Consider the following 19,047-nt stretch of genomic DNA (forward strand, 5'->3'; position numbering starts at 1 on the left):
GGAGATACTAAAGCAGAAGCAATAGGAGAGGTCATATTTACCTATATTCCCACTGACGAGGTTGAAACCGGTCTGGGTAGTGGCCCTTCCCTTAATGCATAGCAGTATATACATACATGTCCACAAGGAGATATGCTTTGCATTATGGGAATACTGAGACAAGGAGTGATGAGCGCTTGGTCCATCTTTGCTCGGAGTTGCCTGGTGTTGCACTACCTTACCTCAGTCCTGAAGATATTTTCAGGTGCAAACTTTGTTTGCTTACACTTGGATAAAGGATTAAACTAAATTTATTATATTATAGTTTAACCAAGTGAAAAATGAACTTCCAATAACAAAGATCTATATTTAAGCTTTGTAGATCTGGAAAATGCATATGACAAGGTGCCAAGAGAGAGAAGCTATTCAAAACGCTACAGTTGTATGGTGTCATTGGGGCATTATATCAAGCAATACTTAGTCTTCATTTGAGTTGTAAGTCAGTGGCTAGAATTGAAGGAAGTACAGGAAGATGGTTTAATGTTAAATCTGGTGTCAGACAAGGATGTACACTATCACCTGTTATTCATTATCTATATTGATCACATTATGAAGGAAAGTGGTATTAAATCTGGTATCAAAATTGGAGATGTTAATATCAGCTCTTTGCTTTATGCAGATGATATTATACTTCTAAATAAATCTGCTACAAGTCTGCAAGATTCCGTGACTAAATTGAATAACTGTTGTAATAGATATGGTATGAAGGTCAGCAATAACAAGACAATGAAAATAGGCAGAAGCATTGAAAACATCATTATTGTGAAAGGAGAACTTATAGAACAAGTAAAACATTTCAGCTACTTAGGCACAATTTTTAGTGAAGATGGTAAATTAAATCTGGAAATAGACAACAGGATCAACAAAGCTGGTCTGGTAGGAAGTCAACTGAATAAATTTAGATGGAATAAGAGAGAAATTAGTCAAAACTCTAAATTAGCTGTATACAAGACAGTATTCAAATCAGTTTTAACTTATGGATCCGAGATCTGGGTTAGAATAAAACACTAGAGAAACACCAAAGACTAGAGACCACAGATATGAGAGTCCTGAGAAAGATTAGGGACATGAACAGATGGCATCAATGGCAACATCATATTAAAAATGAGGATATTAGGAAAGAACTTGACATTGTTAGTACCTAGGAATGAGTTAGTAGAGCTAATCTCAGGTAGTATGGGCATTTAAACAGAATGGAGAGGAAAGATTAGCAAAATAGGTTTTCTCTGCTAGGTTGGCAGGAAAATGAATCAGAGAAAGAACAAGATGTTGGTGGATTGAAACGGTAAAAAGTGCCGAAGGTAGAAATATGGGATCTGACAATATTGAAGCCTTGACAGGTAATAGATTGATTTAGAGGAAAATTGTATATAGGAAGTTTGTAATGATGTAAATTTTTCATGTAGTACTATCATATCCTGTACACCTCTTGAGGGTAAATGTAAGGAATTTGATGATGATGATCCTGCCAAGTTTAAATGCGGCCGTACCAACCTTGAAGATGATCCACGTGAATTCCAAAAAAAGTGTAACAATACCAGAAATCATTGATCAAGTATTGGATGACCGGCCAGTCAAAGTGTGTGAAATTGCTGAAACTATAAGCATTTCAAAAGTGCATGAAGAATTTCAAATGAAAAAGCTTTGCGCGAGATGGGTGCCACGCTTGTTCACAGCAGATCAAAAACGCAATCTTATGATAAGCTCTGAACAGTGCTTGGAGCGTTTTACCAAGAATAAAACTGATTTTGTGCATCGATTTATTACTATGGATGACTTGGATTCACCATTACACCCCAGAATCTAAACAGCAGTCAAAACAGTGGACAGAAGCCGGTTGTTAAGCACCACAGAAGACAAAGTCGGTTCCATCAGCAGGAAAGGTCATGGCATCAGTGTTTTGGGATGCTAAAGATATTTTGTTTATTAATTATCTTGAAAATGGTAAAACAATAGCGGAGAATATTATTCCGATCTTTTAACCAGACTGGACGAAAAAATTCGTGAGAAAAGACCCTGTTTGCAGAAGAAAAAAATCATCTTTCATCAGGACAATGAACCTGCCCACAAAGGTGTTTTGGCAGTGGGAAAATTAAGGGCTCTGATGAATTGTTGGAACATCCACCCTATTCCCCAGATTTGGCTCCATCTGACTTCTGTCTCTTCCCAAACTAAAACTCTTCCTTGCTGGTCAGTCTTTTTCTTCGAATCAAGAGGTGATTGCAGCTGTAGAGGGGGTATTTTACAGAACCACTTCTGGATCTTGAAAGAGATTATGTTGAAAAATAAAAATAATTTTGAAATTATGAATTCGTTTTTTCATTGTTAAGTCGAGAACATTTCAGAACATGCTCGTAAGGTTTTAAAATATGGGTTCCACAGCCAGGATGCTCTATACTCATTTGGGATAGTTATCCTGGAAGAAGTAGAGGAAGCAAGGGATCTTTTGGTAATTGTGGATAGAAATTTGAAGTTCCAAGGACGTATTGCAAAGGTTGTGAAGACATTTCAGACAATTTTGGTAATGTTGAAGAGTACATTGACCACGAGAGATGAAAGTGTGCTGGTCACATTGTATAAAGCTTTGATAAGACCACATCTAGATTTCTGTGTTCAAATTGGGTCAACGTGATTTTGAAGGGCATGGAGTAACTTTAGAGAAAGTGCAGATACTGATAACGAAAATAATATCAGGACTGTACAATATTGATTGTAAGGATAGACTGAGGGTATTCAGACTGTAGAGTTCGCTGGATATAAAGCAAAAGGGGATGTGATCTAGACATTTAAGTTGTGAAAGGGTTATTATTGTATTAACACTGAGGAGATTTTTCATATGGTAGAATGAGGGAAAGGATCAAGAACAAGGTCCATAATTACAATTTGGAAAAGAAGGTGGTAAGTGAAAGAGGTAAGAAGTAAGTTTTTTGCATGGAAAGTGGTAGGCACATGAAATGCATTGCCTGAGAGGGTGGTTAACATGCAGGACTGTGGATGATTTTAAGGAGTGGTATGATAGACTATTTGTTGACTAGTGTTGCCCTCCTATAATTAGTCTTGTTATTTCATGTAGGTCAGGAGAATAATAATAATAAGAAGAATTAATTTCTTGTCAAATATAATTTACTTTGTAACAAGTGGGAAAAAAAAAACTTTCTGTACATCATTTGGTCCTGCACTTAATGACTGCATAATGAACAGGTGTGACCAACTGAAATGAAAACGATTCTTCCTTTCTGCACTTAAAAATTTGAAATAGGTTGTTAGGACATTGTATTTAGTTGCATCTTTTATGCTACAAAATGATTTCTATTTGTGTTCTTTGCATCTTTTTTGTGTAGTATCTATGAGAGGATAGTATTTATCACTAGAAAGCATCATTTTCATTCCAGTTGTCTCTAATTTTACTAATTACTCTCATTATCATTAAATATTATTATTCATGCCTCCATGGAGTCAAGAGGCTCATTGCGGGAGGACCTTCCTAGGAAACACAACGTCTATCATACCACTCCTTGAACTCATTGACCTTTCTTGCTCTTATCACTCTATTAGGCAGTGCATTCCATGGTTCAACCACCCTCCATACAAAGAAATCACTCTTCACCTTCTTGCTCACAGCTTCCTTTCATAACTTCCTTGTCATCGCTCCTTCCCACTGTTTCACCAAGCCAAAGAACTCCCCAGTATCAACCCTGTAACTACCTCTCAACAATTTAAAAGTCTCAATCATATCACCTTTCCTTCTATCTACCAAACTCTGCAGTCCACATTCCCTCAGCTAATCCTCACAACTAACATTGTACAGTGCTAAAACCCTCTTTTTTATCCGCCTCTGTGCCCTTTCCACAGTTAATTTATCCCCTGGGACCAAATTTGAGAACAGTAGTCTAAGTGTAGTCTGATCAGGGTCTTATACAATGGAACGATAACTCTTTTATTTCGCAAAGATAAAAGATTGCTGATTGCTGCAATAATATCCTTCTCAGTATTGCAGCAATCCTCTGGGTTATCTGCACCACCTTGCAATATAATCCCTGAATTTCAGTTTTCTATCAGTTATCACCTATAGATCTCTTGTCTCACCTACTTTCTCCAGTACAGCTCCTCCAATCGAGTATGCAACCTCCCATCGATGTATCCAAAACTTAAAGACTACATTTTGCTGCATTAAACCGGCACCCCATTCATTTGCCTATCTCCAGTTTATTCAAATCCTCTTGCATTGGCTGCCACATCTGCACTATTACTAATAACCCTTCCCAGCTTCACGTCATCTGCAAACAACTGAATATCCCCTTGCAATCCATTGACAGTGTCATTGATATGAATACATTTTGGAAAATTATGGAGACAACTACCGTGTTTGAATAAAACTTTAGTTTAATATAAACCAAAATCCACATTCGATGTTTCGACCTTTATATCAAGGTCATCTTCTGGAGCATATACTATTTACAGAGAAACAAGCTGCACTGCAATCTACATGGTTTGTTAAAGTTACTGACCAACCGTTACAACAATTATTGGCCTGACCTCTGGTGAAAGAAAAAAAAAAAAACCTTACTACATCAACACTAGAGTCCTATTATTAATATTATCTATTGGTTGTAAAATTACATTGGGAGCAACAACAAGTCTATATATATGATTCTACATATAAGCACTATACATATTATATATATTATACATATGCATTTAATTATACATATAAACATATATACAGATTATACATATATACATACAAACACCATGATTATACATATACAGTCCAACCAGTTGGTATGGGATGGTTTCCAATACTAGCTGAAGGTCCTGAAGTATGCTGGATACTAAATATTAAGTAGGCTGAATGTTTGCCATCCAGATTCTTGGAATTTTCATACCACCATTATTGTTGATATTTGGGTGGTTTATCAGAATTTCACAGGCTTGCTTAAATTTTCTTTCATACCAGGATTTTGTATGGTGTAAAGAGCGGGTACTTTTCCAGTCAATTTGATGTAAGGTGTTGAGAGCATGATCTGAGAGGCCTGCTTCAAAATGGTTATATTTAATATGTCTTATGTGTTCTTTCTTACGTATAGGGATTGTACGTCCTGTTTCACCAATGTACAGTAAGTTACAGGTGCAGTGGATGCAATAAACTCCAGGATGTGCCAATGGGAGGAGAGGATCCTCAGAGGTGTTGAATATGTTTTTAAGTTTTGTAGGTGGTTTAAAGATGGCATTGAGATTATACTGGTGTAGGATTCTGTTGATTTTTTCTGATAACCTTTTAATGTATGGGATGGCTATGGTTTTGCTGTAATCTAGATTCTTTTTTGATGATGTTTTATGAAGGACTTTATTAATAGTATTTTTGTTGTAGCCATTATTTATAAATGTGTTGCTGATGATTTTTAGTTCCTGTTTCAGAGCTTGCTGGTTAGAGCAAATTGTTATAGCTCTGTTTTTAAGGATGTTAATGACTCCATATTTTTGTGATGGGTGGTGGTGTGAATTAGCATGTATGTATTGGCCAGTGTGTTGATTTGCAGTAGACCGTGAAGGATAGACTACCTGAAGAAAGACGTGTGTCCAGGAACAGGAGTGAGTTCTGATTTTCAATTTCGATGGTAAATTGTATGCGTTCATGTTGTTTGTTCAAGTGGCTAAGGAATGTGTTTAGTGTTTGTCGCACATGTGGCCATATCATGAACACATCGTCAACATATCTAAGCCACACTGTAGGTTTTAGAGTGGAGGAATCAAGAGCACTTTGCTCAAAAGTTTCTATATAGAAGTTAGCGATTGGGGGAGATAGTGGTGATCCCATGGCCATACCTTCTTTTTGTAGGTAACATTTATTTTGCCACACAAAGTAACCAGAACGTAGTACGTGGACAAAGAGGGCTGTAATGTCGGGCGGAAATTTGTTCAGTAGGAGAAGAATTGGATCATTGATTGGGACATTTGTGAAAAGGGCAGAAAAACATTGAAACTGACTAATAAGTCATCTTTGTCGAGTGTTATGTTTTTAATTTTGTTTATAAAGTGTTGTGTGTTCTTTATGTAAGGGGGGGGGGAATGACCTACCAACTCCTTGAGTGTTGATGCTAATTTCTTTGCTAAGTGGTAATTAGGGCTATTAATTCCTTCCTATTAATTCGACCTATTAATTCCAATAGGTCGAAGCAGCACATTTTGTTTGTGTACTTTCGGGACACCATATATTCTGAGAGAGCGGGTCTGATGGCCATGAAGTGACGGACTTAAGTAATTTCTCTGTTTTATTCTTTATCCTGTTTGTTGGATTGTAGTTTACCAGCTGATAGGTGCTGTTATCGGAGACTAGTTGATTCATCTGATGGATGGATGTTGACCTGTCAAGGACGACAGTGGCATTGCCTTTATCCAATTTCGTTAGATTAGCTTTCAATGACTTGATTGCTGCTAGTTCCATTTTTATAAGATTATTATGTATATTTTTCTTATTTCAGAACATTGCTGGTTTCTAATCGTATTTTATCTGCTATATTCTTTCTATGTGCCAATTTCTATATCGGCACATAGAAAGAGGCATTAGGTAGGGATCTAATGCCTCTTTCTATGTGGTAGATAAAATCCAATTTATTGACCATTTTAGGTGCTAATGCATAGTTAAGGCCTTTACCAAGTAGCGCAAGTTGGCCGCTATTTAAGGTGTGGCTTGATAAGTTGATCACGTGGTTATTGCTTGCAGGTAGTTGGTTGCTCCTTGTCTCCCTTGTTTGTTGTTCACTGTTGGAGCTGTTTACTGGGAAGGAGATCTCCTGATTGGTTGGATTCATATGATTGGCAGCCATATTTTGGCATTGTTTCAAAATGTGAAATTTGGCCTTGAGTTTTTCTTTATTATTTTCTAGGATATATTTGGCCGAGTTGTCCGTATTTCTTTCAAGTACTTGTAGAATGTCTGGATTTATATAGCTTGATAGTTCGGATTGCAATTTTGAAACCTGATTTTGAGTTATTGCTAGGTTTTTGCGGGCTGTTTGGATTTGTTCTTTAAGTATTGCTTTCTCTGTGCGGTCATATATACGAAGTGCTTTAGCGGATGTAAATTTCTTTTTCAGCTTGATACAGATAGGAATAAGGTTACTGTCTCTGCATCTTTTTAAAAAGGCCAGCTGATTGATCAAGAGGGAAATATGTATCTTTAACTTACCGTAACGATTGCAACGCTTGTGAGTATCATTTCCATGGATGATGAGAATCCTTTCTTTTAGGCTTGCTTGTTTATATTAAACTAAAGTTTTACTCAAACATGGTAGTTGTCTCCATAATTTTCCAAAATATATTTGGATCACCGTGTAAGCCTAAAAGAAAGGATTCATTGATATAAAGATTAAACAATGCAGGTCCCAGTACTGAGCTTTCTGGATATTGCTCCACTATACACAACTCTCTGATACCTTTCAGATAGCCAATCCTGAATCTAGTTGACTAACCCAACATCTAAACCCATGTGCTTCAACTTAAGTATCATCTTAATCATGTGACACTCTGTCAAATGCCTTTGCAAAATCCCAAAAAATGGCAGTGTATGCCTTTCCCTCATCAACTGCTCTTGTCACTTTATTATAAAAGGCAATCAATATTACTTAAGCAAGAGTGCCCCCTTAACAAATCCATGTTGATTCTAACAGATAACATTATCCTCATCTGCCTAATGCTGTATATGGTCCCTCACTAATTTCTCCAAGACCTTAACAACTACTGATGACACACAAACTGTCCTATAATTAAACACTTCCAGTCTACTACCACCCTTATGCAATAGCATTACCTTCTCTTCCATTCTCTGGGTACCTTTCCCATAGCCATACTTTCATTGAAAAGCCAGGTCAACGGAGCTATTAGTTCTTTAGCACATTCTCTCAAAACACGTTCTGAAATACTATTCAGTCCTACAGCTTTACTAACATCCAGAGTACTCAGTATTTGAAACACACTCTCCTCTTGCACACCTCTAAACCTCGAACCAGCCCTGTCCCCTCTGGTATTAAAACCTATTTCTCCAGGACGAAATAATCCAATAAAGTGTTCATTAAACAACTCTACTATGTCCTCTGCATCATTCACTGTATTCCCATTTTTATCCTACAATATCATTCTTCCACAATCATTTCTCCTCCTACTGACCACAAAGCTAAAAAAATATAGCAATGAGAATATTGTAATTAGAAAACAAAGTACAAGTTTTATTGTTTTTAATCATATATAGTAAAACATTTACTTTGTTTTGCTTGTACCTCTGCAGCATTGTCTGTTTGGGGAGATCGATATTATTTATTTATTTTATTGTGGTTAAAGTGATGAAAAGGGTGGTGAGAATCATTTTCCAGAATTCGGTTGACAACAATAGTATTATCTTTGATGGACAGCATGGAGAATTTGCTAAAGGGAGGTCATGCTTTATTTATCTACTGACTTATTACAATAATGTGACAGCAGCATTGGATGTGGGAGATGGATACACAATAATATACTTAGACTGTGAAAAGGCTTTTGATAATTTACCACATGATAAGTTGATAGTCAACCAGAGGAATGGCTTTGGATAATGGACTGGTACATTGTATTGGAGATTGGTTGTCTGATAGGTATCAACAAGTTATGTATGTTGGGGCGAGGGGGCTATATTCCAGAAAAGGATAGTCACTAGTGGTGTGCCTCAGGGGTATGTTTTAGGGCAATTGCTGTTTAATCATGTTAATGATATTGGGGAAGATTTCAATGGGGATATGCAATTGTTTGTAGATGATGGAAAGTTGGGACGAACTGTGAGGAATAAAGCAGATGTTTTGTGGTTTAAGATAAGAGAATGGGATGAGAGTGGGGATGCCAGTTCAATATTGCCAAATGCACGGTTTTAAAATTTGGAAAACATAGATGGATTGTAGAATTTACTCTTGTAGGGGATATATTGTTGGAGGAGGAAGTAAGAGATTTTAGGGTGATGGTGGATAAGGATCTAAAATTTAGAGGACTTATTTCCAAAATTGTGAGGATAACACAGCGAATTCTGACAATGTTGCAGAGGACACTGATGTAGAAGTAACAAGATTCTTGTTACTTCAACAAAAGGATGAAAAGATGTGGGAAAGGGTATGGAAGCAATTGACTAAGGTGGTTTCTGATATCTAGAATGTTGAATATGAGGAGAGGTTGAGAAGATGCAATTTACGGAGTCTAGTGGATAGGAGGAAGAGGGGGGTGATATGATGGAGACATCCAAGTTTGTAAGAGGGTTGTTATAGGATCAATGTTGAAGAGGTTTTTCATAAAATGGTGGGAGATTGGGGGAGAACAGGATGTTTTCGCTGGAAGCTGTATAAGGAGGGTGTGAGCAAGGGAGTGAGAAGTAGATTTTTTTGCCTGAGAGCATGATGTCTGTAGAGAATTTGAATGCTTATAAGGTCCTGTGTATATGACAAAAGGGGCCTCGCAGATTAGTCTGTGCCTCTATGGGTTCTTAGATAATAATAATAATAACAACAATATACTTTCATTGTTGAAAAATTAAATTTCTTAATTATTTTCTACTGCATATATACTAGATTCAATTAACTAAAAATGTATTTAATTGTTAAAAATGCTTGACATGTTTATAATTTATAATGCAAAGGTTAAAAATAAATGTGTTTGAATGAAATATGACTTCTTCCAAATTGTTTTTCCTTGAGAGAGAGAGAGAGAGAGAGGGTAGGCATACACTGGTGATACTAAAATTTTAAAAGTGGTACATGGGTATTGAAAATTTGGGAAACAATGCCCTAAATTAATATGGTGCTCTAAAGCCTTAATTGGGAGGAGGGGGATCAGAGTTTTTTTATGGTGTGAGGTCATTTTATGTTATAGTGAATGTGATTTTGTAAATAATAGGAACCTCACATATTCCATAGTAGTGAATGCATTGCATTTCATGGAATTGATCATATTCTTCTTCTGTTGTTTGCAGTTGAGAATATGTTAGGAGAAACAATACATTATTAATTACTTGTGGTATATTCAAGAGTGGAGGGATGATGAAGTTTTGGTTTTGCTTTACTAACCTTACAATGAAATCTAGTTATTTCAAGGACTTCTTTAATTAGTTCTTCAACCTAGTAGAGGAGAGCCTGTTTCATAGGTGAGATTTATATCTTGTAGATGTTTAGGTATTAAAGCTGTCATTGAAATCTTTCTTGAATTTAATAAATTAATGACATATGATCTTTCCATAAATTTAAACTCTGAATATGCCCATATTCAGAAACTCTCCAGTTCCCAACTTTTGGTCTCTTTAGTTTCAAGCATTGCCTTGCTTATATACTGCATTTCTCTCTCTCTCTCTCTCTTTCTACCATTATTCTCCCTTTGTTGTTGGTGTGTGTGTGTGTGTGTGTGTGTGTGTGTGTGTGTGTGTGTGTGTGTGTGTGTGTGTGTGTGTGTGTGTGTGTCACTACTGTTATGTGCATGTTAAACTTAAAAAAATCTGTTGTAATTTCTGAAATAGCATATCTTGAAAAATACTGATGCTATCGCTAATTAATAGATAATAAATAGCAATGCCTAAAACCATCAGTCAGACATAATTAACAGTGAAAAAAGCAAAAAAAAAAAAAAAGTAGTCAAATCATTACATTTGCCACTGCTTATTTACCTACATCTACATATTCTGCTGTTCAGAAATTTATCTTAAATTTTTCATTGTGAATTTTTAGATTGTTCTTATAATGCTAAATTCTGAAAAAGTAACTATGCTATAAAAGTAATTAATTCTTTTTTTTTTTAATTAGATGTCTCTACAATTCTGATGGAGATTTTCTCATTGGTAAGAAATTTGCAAAAAAAAAAAAAAAAAAATCATAAAATTATTATTATTATTATTATTATTATTATTTGACACCTCCAGGAGACTCATCGAGGGAGAGTGTGCCAAAATATGAAGATGTCTGTTTTAATGATAATTAAAAACTAGAATTGATTATTTTCATATGTATGTAATGTATTTTTACATACACACACACATGCAATGTTTCTCTGGTTTCAGTTTGTGTTACCATCATCATCATCAAATTCCTCATGTTGGATAACAGTCCTGGCTATCTGATATATGCCAGGACTCCAATATTGTTAGCTCTTATATTTTGTGCTTCTAAGAGGCATCTAATGCATCAATCCAACTACATCTTGGTCTTTCAAAGAGTCCTACAATCTTGGCATCAAACACTTGCTATATATTATTATTATTTAATTTCCTAAAAAATAAAAATAAATCTAAAGGAAGGTTGGCAATATTGCAGACTGGTGAGATAGCATAAGAAAGTACTTATATAAAGGTTGCTTAAAAGTCTATAAATTGTGTTTGCATGCTAATGTAGGTCTAGCAGGAATAATGTTGATGAGTTTGTGGCATTGATTAAGTTATTCTGTCCAAGGACTACTGGCATACATGAAATCTGTTTGCTTAGATGATATATATGTATACATATATATATATATATATATATATGTGTATACATATATATATATATATAGAGAGAGAGAGAGAGAGAGATCTAGATATAGATGAAAAATGAAAATAAAAATGGAGAAATAGAAAATCTTGTGGAAGGAGGTGGAGAGAAAAGAGAATGGAAAATTGTTAATAACATTAACATTTTCTTGTTTTTCTCTATTTAACATGTTCGGCTGGATCAGTGACTTTGCCTGTCATTAATTAACTTGGCATCATATAAAGCTAATTCGCAATTCTAATCTTATCTATATAGTTGGCTTTGTCTGTCCAAGTGTGTATTCTCAGGCTGGTTTTTCTGATTTAAGAGATGAAAAATCAGAGTTTTCAAGAGAAGACTCTGTCACCTTTGCAACTGGCTAACTCACTTTTAACTGAAATGCCCTTATAAAGGTTTTCATGTTATAAATGGATTTTGAAAAACAAGTCTTTCCAAACAATTGGCCACTGTCAATGATAACAAACAATTTATGCCACTCATAGTGTAGATAAAAGACAGGAAATATTTAATCCTTATGACTGTTAAGCTCTACATTTCCATGCCTATAACAAGACTGCTATATGGACATGTGAAGAACAACAAGTATGAAACTTTTTAGACAAATTAGTTGGGGAAGTAGAAGGAAAGATGTTACAAACAAGAGATTTAAATTATGGATAAATGACTTGAATTATAGAAGCAAGGAGAATGAAATTCTAAAGCATATGAGGAAGCAACATGAGATTTTAGGGTAGAGGATATAATTGTGAATGAGGTAGCAGTACTATCACCAGCTAGTAAGGGTCATCGAGAAACTCCAAGGAGATGGTCAAGCAGGGGGAGGTTTTGGTTAAAAAGGGATATATGGGAAGCTAAAGCAGGTGATTATCCAATGATCTATAGTTGATTTATTAAACTACCATGGGATGATGAGTTGTGAGTAAAGGAGATTCACAGAAAATGGGAGTTGGTTAAAATACATCCAGAGCAGGCTGTTTATGGCTGTATAGCAAGTCAGGTAGATAAATAGTGCTATTGGAAGACCAATGGGACATATTGCCCAACAATTCGGAAAGACCTGATTTCGATTCTCGTTGTGAGGCTATGAGAGAAATCTTGATATATATATAGGCTTTTTTTTTTCAGTTGAAGGTGAATTAATTGATCTCATATGGAGGAAGTAAAGCTTTTTTTTTCTTTTGGAAACTCAGGTTTTTCATCCCTTGTACAGGCAAATCAGTTTACATGTTTACAGACAAAAATATTATTTGTGGTGGTGGGCAGCATTGTGTGTTGATTATAGTAGTGTTGTGTGTGTGTGTTGAGGGAAGACAGTGAGGTTGTAGTGCCCTCCCACGATGAGTCTTTAGACTCTCTCTCTCTGGAGTGGTCATGTATGGCTGAGTAGTTAACATATCTGCTCTCCATTCCAAAGGATGCAGGTTTGAATCCTGCCAGGGCATGGATATTTGTGGCTGTCTGTGAAAATACTAGTGGTTGTGCTGGGCAGTAGATGGCATTGTAGATAATGTGGTTCGCTGTAGTTGATGGATTGAGTAGTGGAGACGGAGAGTTGTAGAGTAGGTGCCCTCCCTCGATAAGTCATTGGACTCCTTGGAGGTGTCATGTAATAAAAATAATAATAATATAATAATAAAATAATAAATAAATCAGTAGTGAAATTTGCATTTAAGAGCTAGATATATTCATAGATGATTGTAGATCTCAAATAGTTTGCTTCTAATTCATGGCTTTGAAGACTATATTAGAATATAGTCTTACAAGCTTATACTATACTATATTATACTCTTATATTATACTATATTTACATGACTTGTAAAAAAATCATATATTTCTGCAATTTTGTTTTCTTTCAAGTGGTTGGTAGGCCTCAACAAACATATATACAGAATATGTTTGTTGAGATGTAGTTCGGGTTATATCATGTATAAACTACAGTGTAGCCACCTAATCAAAAACTAAAAACAACTTGACTTTTCTTGTTTGTGGGTAGCATTACGCATACATTTATAGTGGAACCATTTGAAATTCTACATAATGATTTTGAGGTTTATTATTGCTTAGTATTGAAGATAATTTCTGTGACCGAAAGTGATGTTGAGTGTTTCACAATTGAGAGTGATGGTTGAAGTATTTTGCAATGGAGAGTAATCATTAATAGAGAGCAGTTAAATTTCATTACAGTTTCAGTTATGGCTAATAACAGTTGATGTGTGTGTGTGTGTGTATATATATATTACCAACTGCTTTCATTGTATGCAGATGCTTTGAATGTATAATAAACAATACCAAACAAAACAAAAAAGTTCTCTGTATGCACATGTTACTTTTTTTAAATAAAGTATCATTTAAATTAGCATGCCAGCTGTTAAAGGTTAAATTGATGAGGTAGTTATAAGCAGATTAATATGGAATGGATTATTCATAGCAGAAAAAGAGAGAGGAGAGAGAAGAATGAGAGGCCATCTACGGAAGATGTATAAGAGTGTGTAATAAATTTAGTTTAATCCTTTATTGGTGAGCTAATGAAATGCTCTGCCAGAAGGTGTTCTGAACATTTTCATGTTCACAACACCTTCTGACATATTCACTATATCACACCTTTCATACCAGCCTGGTTGGCCGGGTGGTTAGAGTATCCACTCTCCAGCCAAAAGGCTGCGGGTTCGAATCCTGCTGTGGGCATGGATGTTTGCGATTGTCTGTGGAAGTGGTGGTGGTGTAGTGGTTAGTGGTAGATGGCGTTGGTGTAGTTGCTGTCAGTTGGTGGACACAGAGAGCTGTAGAGCAGGTGTCCTCCCTCAATGAGTTTTTGGACTCCCTGGAGGTGTCAAATAATAATAATAATATTCATCCATTAATACGTTAGAGGTAGACTGCGACAGATATTTTTCTGATTGAGTGAGACCTCTTGCAATGAGGCCATTGAATTCATGGTTGCCTTAATAATAATAAGAAAGCAAATTCTTTTTTGAGTTAGGCTCAGTGCCCTCTCTCAGCTACATTACTTCGCTTCTTAGAAAGCTAATTGCGAATTCATCCCACAAAGCAGACAAACTGGCCAAAAGAATACATGCACTTTATCATCATAGCAGAAAATGTGTATAGGATTAAAAAATTGCATTTTGGGAGGAAAACCTTGCTGTATTCATATGAGACTGGCCAACTCACCTTTAGTTATAAAGCTCTGATATAAGTTCTTTACGTCGTAGGTGGGATTCACACCCAGGTCTCTCTAACCAAAGGACTTTGTCTGTACCAACTGAGAGCTGTGGAGGCTCTTTATGGAAAATGGTCAAACATATATTTTTAAAATATGTGAGTAGCATGCATAGTATAAGAATTATAATATGTAAATATAAATGATAAATTACACATTAAATAACTTTAATGAAATGAAAGTACAGATATTTCATTAAAGTTAATTACTGTGGTTATCGTGTAATTTATTGTTTATAGTCATGCCTCAGGTATTTAAAGATTAAATATGTTAATATGTTACTACATATATATAAGAGTTATGATAATGAATTTCTGTTTTTATTCTGAACTATATCTCAGTATTAAAATAGTAAAATGAAAAAATTTTATTTCCATATTATGAATATCTTGTATGGGTTTAAATTCTTGAGAGTTCTGATATAAAGATCACATAATTCTATGATAAAACTTTATTAGTTCTATGCTTCTCTGTTTCATATACCCCTCTCCCTCCTTTTTTTTTTTCTGTACACTTCTTTACTTCTTTAAGAATGTTTTGTTAGATACCAGTTAAACCACAAAAGACCTTTACTATATCAAAGCTGGAATGGAATCAGCAGTTGAAAACTGGTTTAACAGTGAATGTGTGATGGAATGTGTAGTTAGCTGGCATTATCAGATTTCAAAACATAATGTGCATCATATCCAAAGTTTATGTGTTTGAGATTCTTGGTGAACAATGCCCAGACTTGGTGTAAGATGGCACCACCTTGATTTTTATTGAATTGAGTTGGTGAGCATAGCATTTATGAAGCATCCTGGAATTTTCTGACAAAGCAGTTATGGTCCTTCACATATGGCATTTGTTTTCCCTCAGAGCATAGGATGACCTTTATTTCTCATATGATAGGCTAATCCAGATTTGTGTTTTCTCTTCTTTTATTGCAATATAAGAAACTCAATAATATGATATGATATGCATTTTTGAAGGGGTTTTACTGAGCATTAACAAGAATTTTTTATTAGTTGTTAATTTGAAACTTAGTCCTAGTTTTGTTCACCCAAAAAAACTGGTGGCTTCTTCTGGATTTATAAATAAAAAAGGGGTATAAAATGTTTAAAGATGAGTCATTCAAACAGTGACTTTTTAATTTTTAATGGTTAAATGGATCAAAGCTAGATATAAGAAAAAATCAGCATACAGCATGCAACCAACAAGGGCTTTTGACCCTACATCCAGTCCTCACCTTCTCATAGTGTGTCCTGTGTATTCTGCCTGGATACTGAACAGATAAGGATTTGTTCATGAAAGGAACAAAATGAAAATATTTTTGTTCATTTCATTTTTCATAAAATGGCAGGAGATTGGGGGAGAACAAGAACCTGGAAGCTGTATATGGAGGGTGTGAGAAGCAGGTTTTTTGCATGGAGAGTTGTGAATGACTGGAATGCCTTACCTGAGAGTGTGATGCATGTACAGAGAATTTGAATGTGTTTAAGGCACAGTATGATGAGTTGTGTGTATGACAAAAGTGACCTCCTAGATGAGTGTGACTCCACGGGGTCATAAGATAATAATAGTAATAAAACTCTTTCCAGCTCAATTTTATTAGGATTGCCTGAAAATCAATGCAGTCAAAATTCACAATGGTAAATGCTGATATAGGAAACTTACTGTACCAAACTATTGAAAACATTTCAATCTCGATCCCATAGCACAAATGTTCTGAAGGAAATTCATTACTGATCTTTTAATTATAACATACTATTCCTTTAGTCCCTCCAAGTTTGCTAGAGTAACAAGTGATTAGCAGTGTATGATTTTCATTGTACATTGTGATGCTATCAGTACTTAATGCAGGCATGAATTTTTCAGCACATCTTAGTATTCTCATCAGCTTATCTCATCCTAGCTTAATCCCCCAGCCATACCAAAGATCTTCACCTTTCATAGGTGAGGTTTGAGATGAAACCAGTTTAGCTTTGAAGAATTTAATTACTGTAAAAATGATAAGAATTTTCCATGAATAGGAATCATGGACCAAAATTGCTTTATTTTGTATTGCAATATAAGAAACTCAATAATATGATATGATATGCATTTTTGAAGGGGTTTTACTAAGCATTAACAAGAATTTTTTATTAGTTGTTAATTTGAAACTTAGTCCTAGTTTTGTTCACCAAAAAAACTGGTGGCTTCTTCTGGATTTATAAATAAAAAAGGGGTATAAAAATAGAAAATAAAAGAAAGATTTGGTCTTTCCCACCATACTTCAACTACTAACCGTACAGAAGAAACCACCAGTTTTGACCTCCTTCAACAACAGTGATATCGGGGCTGCAGAACATTGCTTTTGATAGACCAAGGGCATGCAATCTTCAAAGTCTGGTGAATAGAAGATGAGGGGATGATGTAATTAAGGCATTCAGTCTGGTGAGAGGCATTTACCATATTGATACCATCCAAATCCAAATTTTTCGTATGGTAGAATGAAGGGAATGGAACAAGGACATAGAGCCCATCCCTAGAGGATGTGAAAGGAAGTAGTAAATAAGTATTAGTATTACTTCCAAGTCTCCATGGAGTCTGAAGACTTATTGAAGGAGTCAAACACTCGCAGACATAACTATCATGCCTTGCTTTGAAGGCATTTAGTGTTGGGGTACTTACCATCCACTCTGCAACACATCCCACTCATTTACCACCTGCCATGCAAAAAATCTCCTTTTTGCTTCCTTACTTATATGATCTTTGTACTTTTCCAGGATTACCTCTTATTCTACCATCACCCATTATCTATGCAATAATTCTCCTGTATCCATCTAATAGGCTTCGCTCACCAGCTTATGTATCTGTCATATCACTTCTCTCCTTGTATCTACCAAGCTCTGCAAACCACATTCCCTTAATTTATCCTCATACTTGACATTATGGATTCCTGGGACAGCCTTAGTTATTGGCCTTCACTCTCTCTCTTCAATATTTCCTTATCATGATTATAGCCAGGTAATCAGATCTGTGCACAGAAATCCAAATGAGGCCCCCCCCCCCCGATTGTATGCATTATACAATGCAACTATCACCTTATCCGTGCTTGTTAGTGCTCTTCACATTACAGCAGCAATTTTCTGGGTAACGTTTAAAACTTTCACAGTATGTATCTCCTAAACTTCAGTGCCTTATTCCCTTGCCTCCTCCACCTGTGAAAGCTAAGTTCCTCCAATGTGACAAACCTCATTCCATATTTTCTAGCCAAAGTGCATGACTAGATTTAGCAAAATTCAAGTCAAAACCTAGTTGAATCCTCTTGCAACAACATGACATCAGAACTTTCTGACATTGCTCTTCCTAATTTAGCATCATCAGCAAACAATGAATATCTCCTCTCATACCCCAAACTGTATCATTGATATATATATATATATAAAGCATTATTATTATTAAGAGAGACTTCCAGGGAGTCAAGGACTCATTGACAGACACCGCATACTATATGTAACCAGTTATTATACTTGTTCTTGAATTCATTCATACTGCTTGCACACACAACATCCAATGACAATCCATTTCAATCATGCACCACTCTATGAGAGAACAATCTAGATCTCACCCCTTCTTAGCGGTATTCATTCTCAGCTTCCAACAATGTCCTCTTGTCCTTTCTCCATCCTCCATAAATTAAAAAATTCCATCAACTGAAATCCTGTATGACCTTTTCAGAAGTTTATAATTCTAAATCATATTACTCCTCTTTCCACTGTTTGCTGTTGTCTGCAGTCTACAATCTGTCTTCATAATCAGTATTCCACAATCCTGATATCATTTTTAACACTCTCCTTTGCCCTCTCTTGACTATATCAGAATCACAATGGAAACCAGGAGACCAGACCTGCATACAATAGTCGAAGTGAGGTCTTATCAAGGCCTTGTAATGAGTCAAAATGACATCTTCACATGAGAAAGTTCATTTCAGCATTGCAATTATCTTTCAAGTTGTATTTGCAAGCTTTGCTACATAGCTTCTGAAGTTCAATTTCATATCTACTAAGACTTCAAGATCCCTAGCCTGATCAGTTATTTCTAGCATAATCTCACCACTATAATCTGAAACTGGATATCTAATTACACCAAAATGCATTTAACATTTTACATTTACTGACATACTGACATCCATTTTACCATGCCCACAATTCCAGCCTATTCAAATCATTCTCTAAGTACTGCATGACAGCAGCATTCCTGATTATCCCACCTATCTTTGCATCATCAGCAAGTAGCTCT

The 19,047-nt window shown here is 35.5% G+C and overlaps 1 protein-coding gene across 3 annotated transcripts in view; it reads left to right on the forward strand.

The window, feature by feature from the left end:
• hgo (homogentisate 1,2-dioxygenase) overlaps window positions 1-19,047 on the forward strand; it is a 455,401-nt gene that overhangs the window by 173,573 nt on the left and 262,781 nt on the right. For all 3 annotated transcript variants that reach the window (XM_090395872.1, XM_090395871.1, XM_090395870.1), the window contains exon 7: window positions 10,845-10,879. In XM_090395872.1, coding sequence (XP_090251998.1) covers window positions 10,845-10,879 — 35 coding nt within the window. The remainder of the gene's footprint in view (window positions 1-10,844; window positions 10,880-19,047) is intronic.

This window comes from Typopeltis vanoorti, chromosome 7 (assembly GCF_054136105.1).
Source record: "Typopeltis vanoorti isolate ZY-2024b chromosome 7, IOZ_Tvanoo_1.0, whole genome shotgun sequence".
NCBI lineage: Eukaryota > Metazoa > Arthropoda > Arachnida > Uropygi > Thelyphonidae > Typopeltis > Typopeltis vanoorti.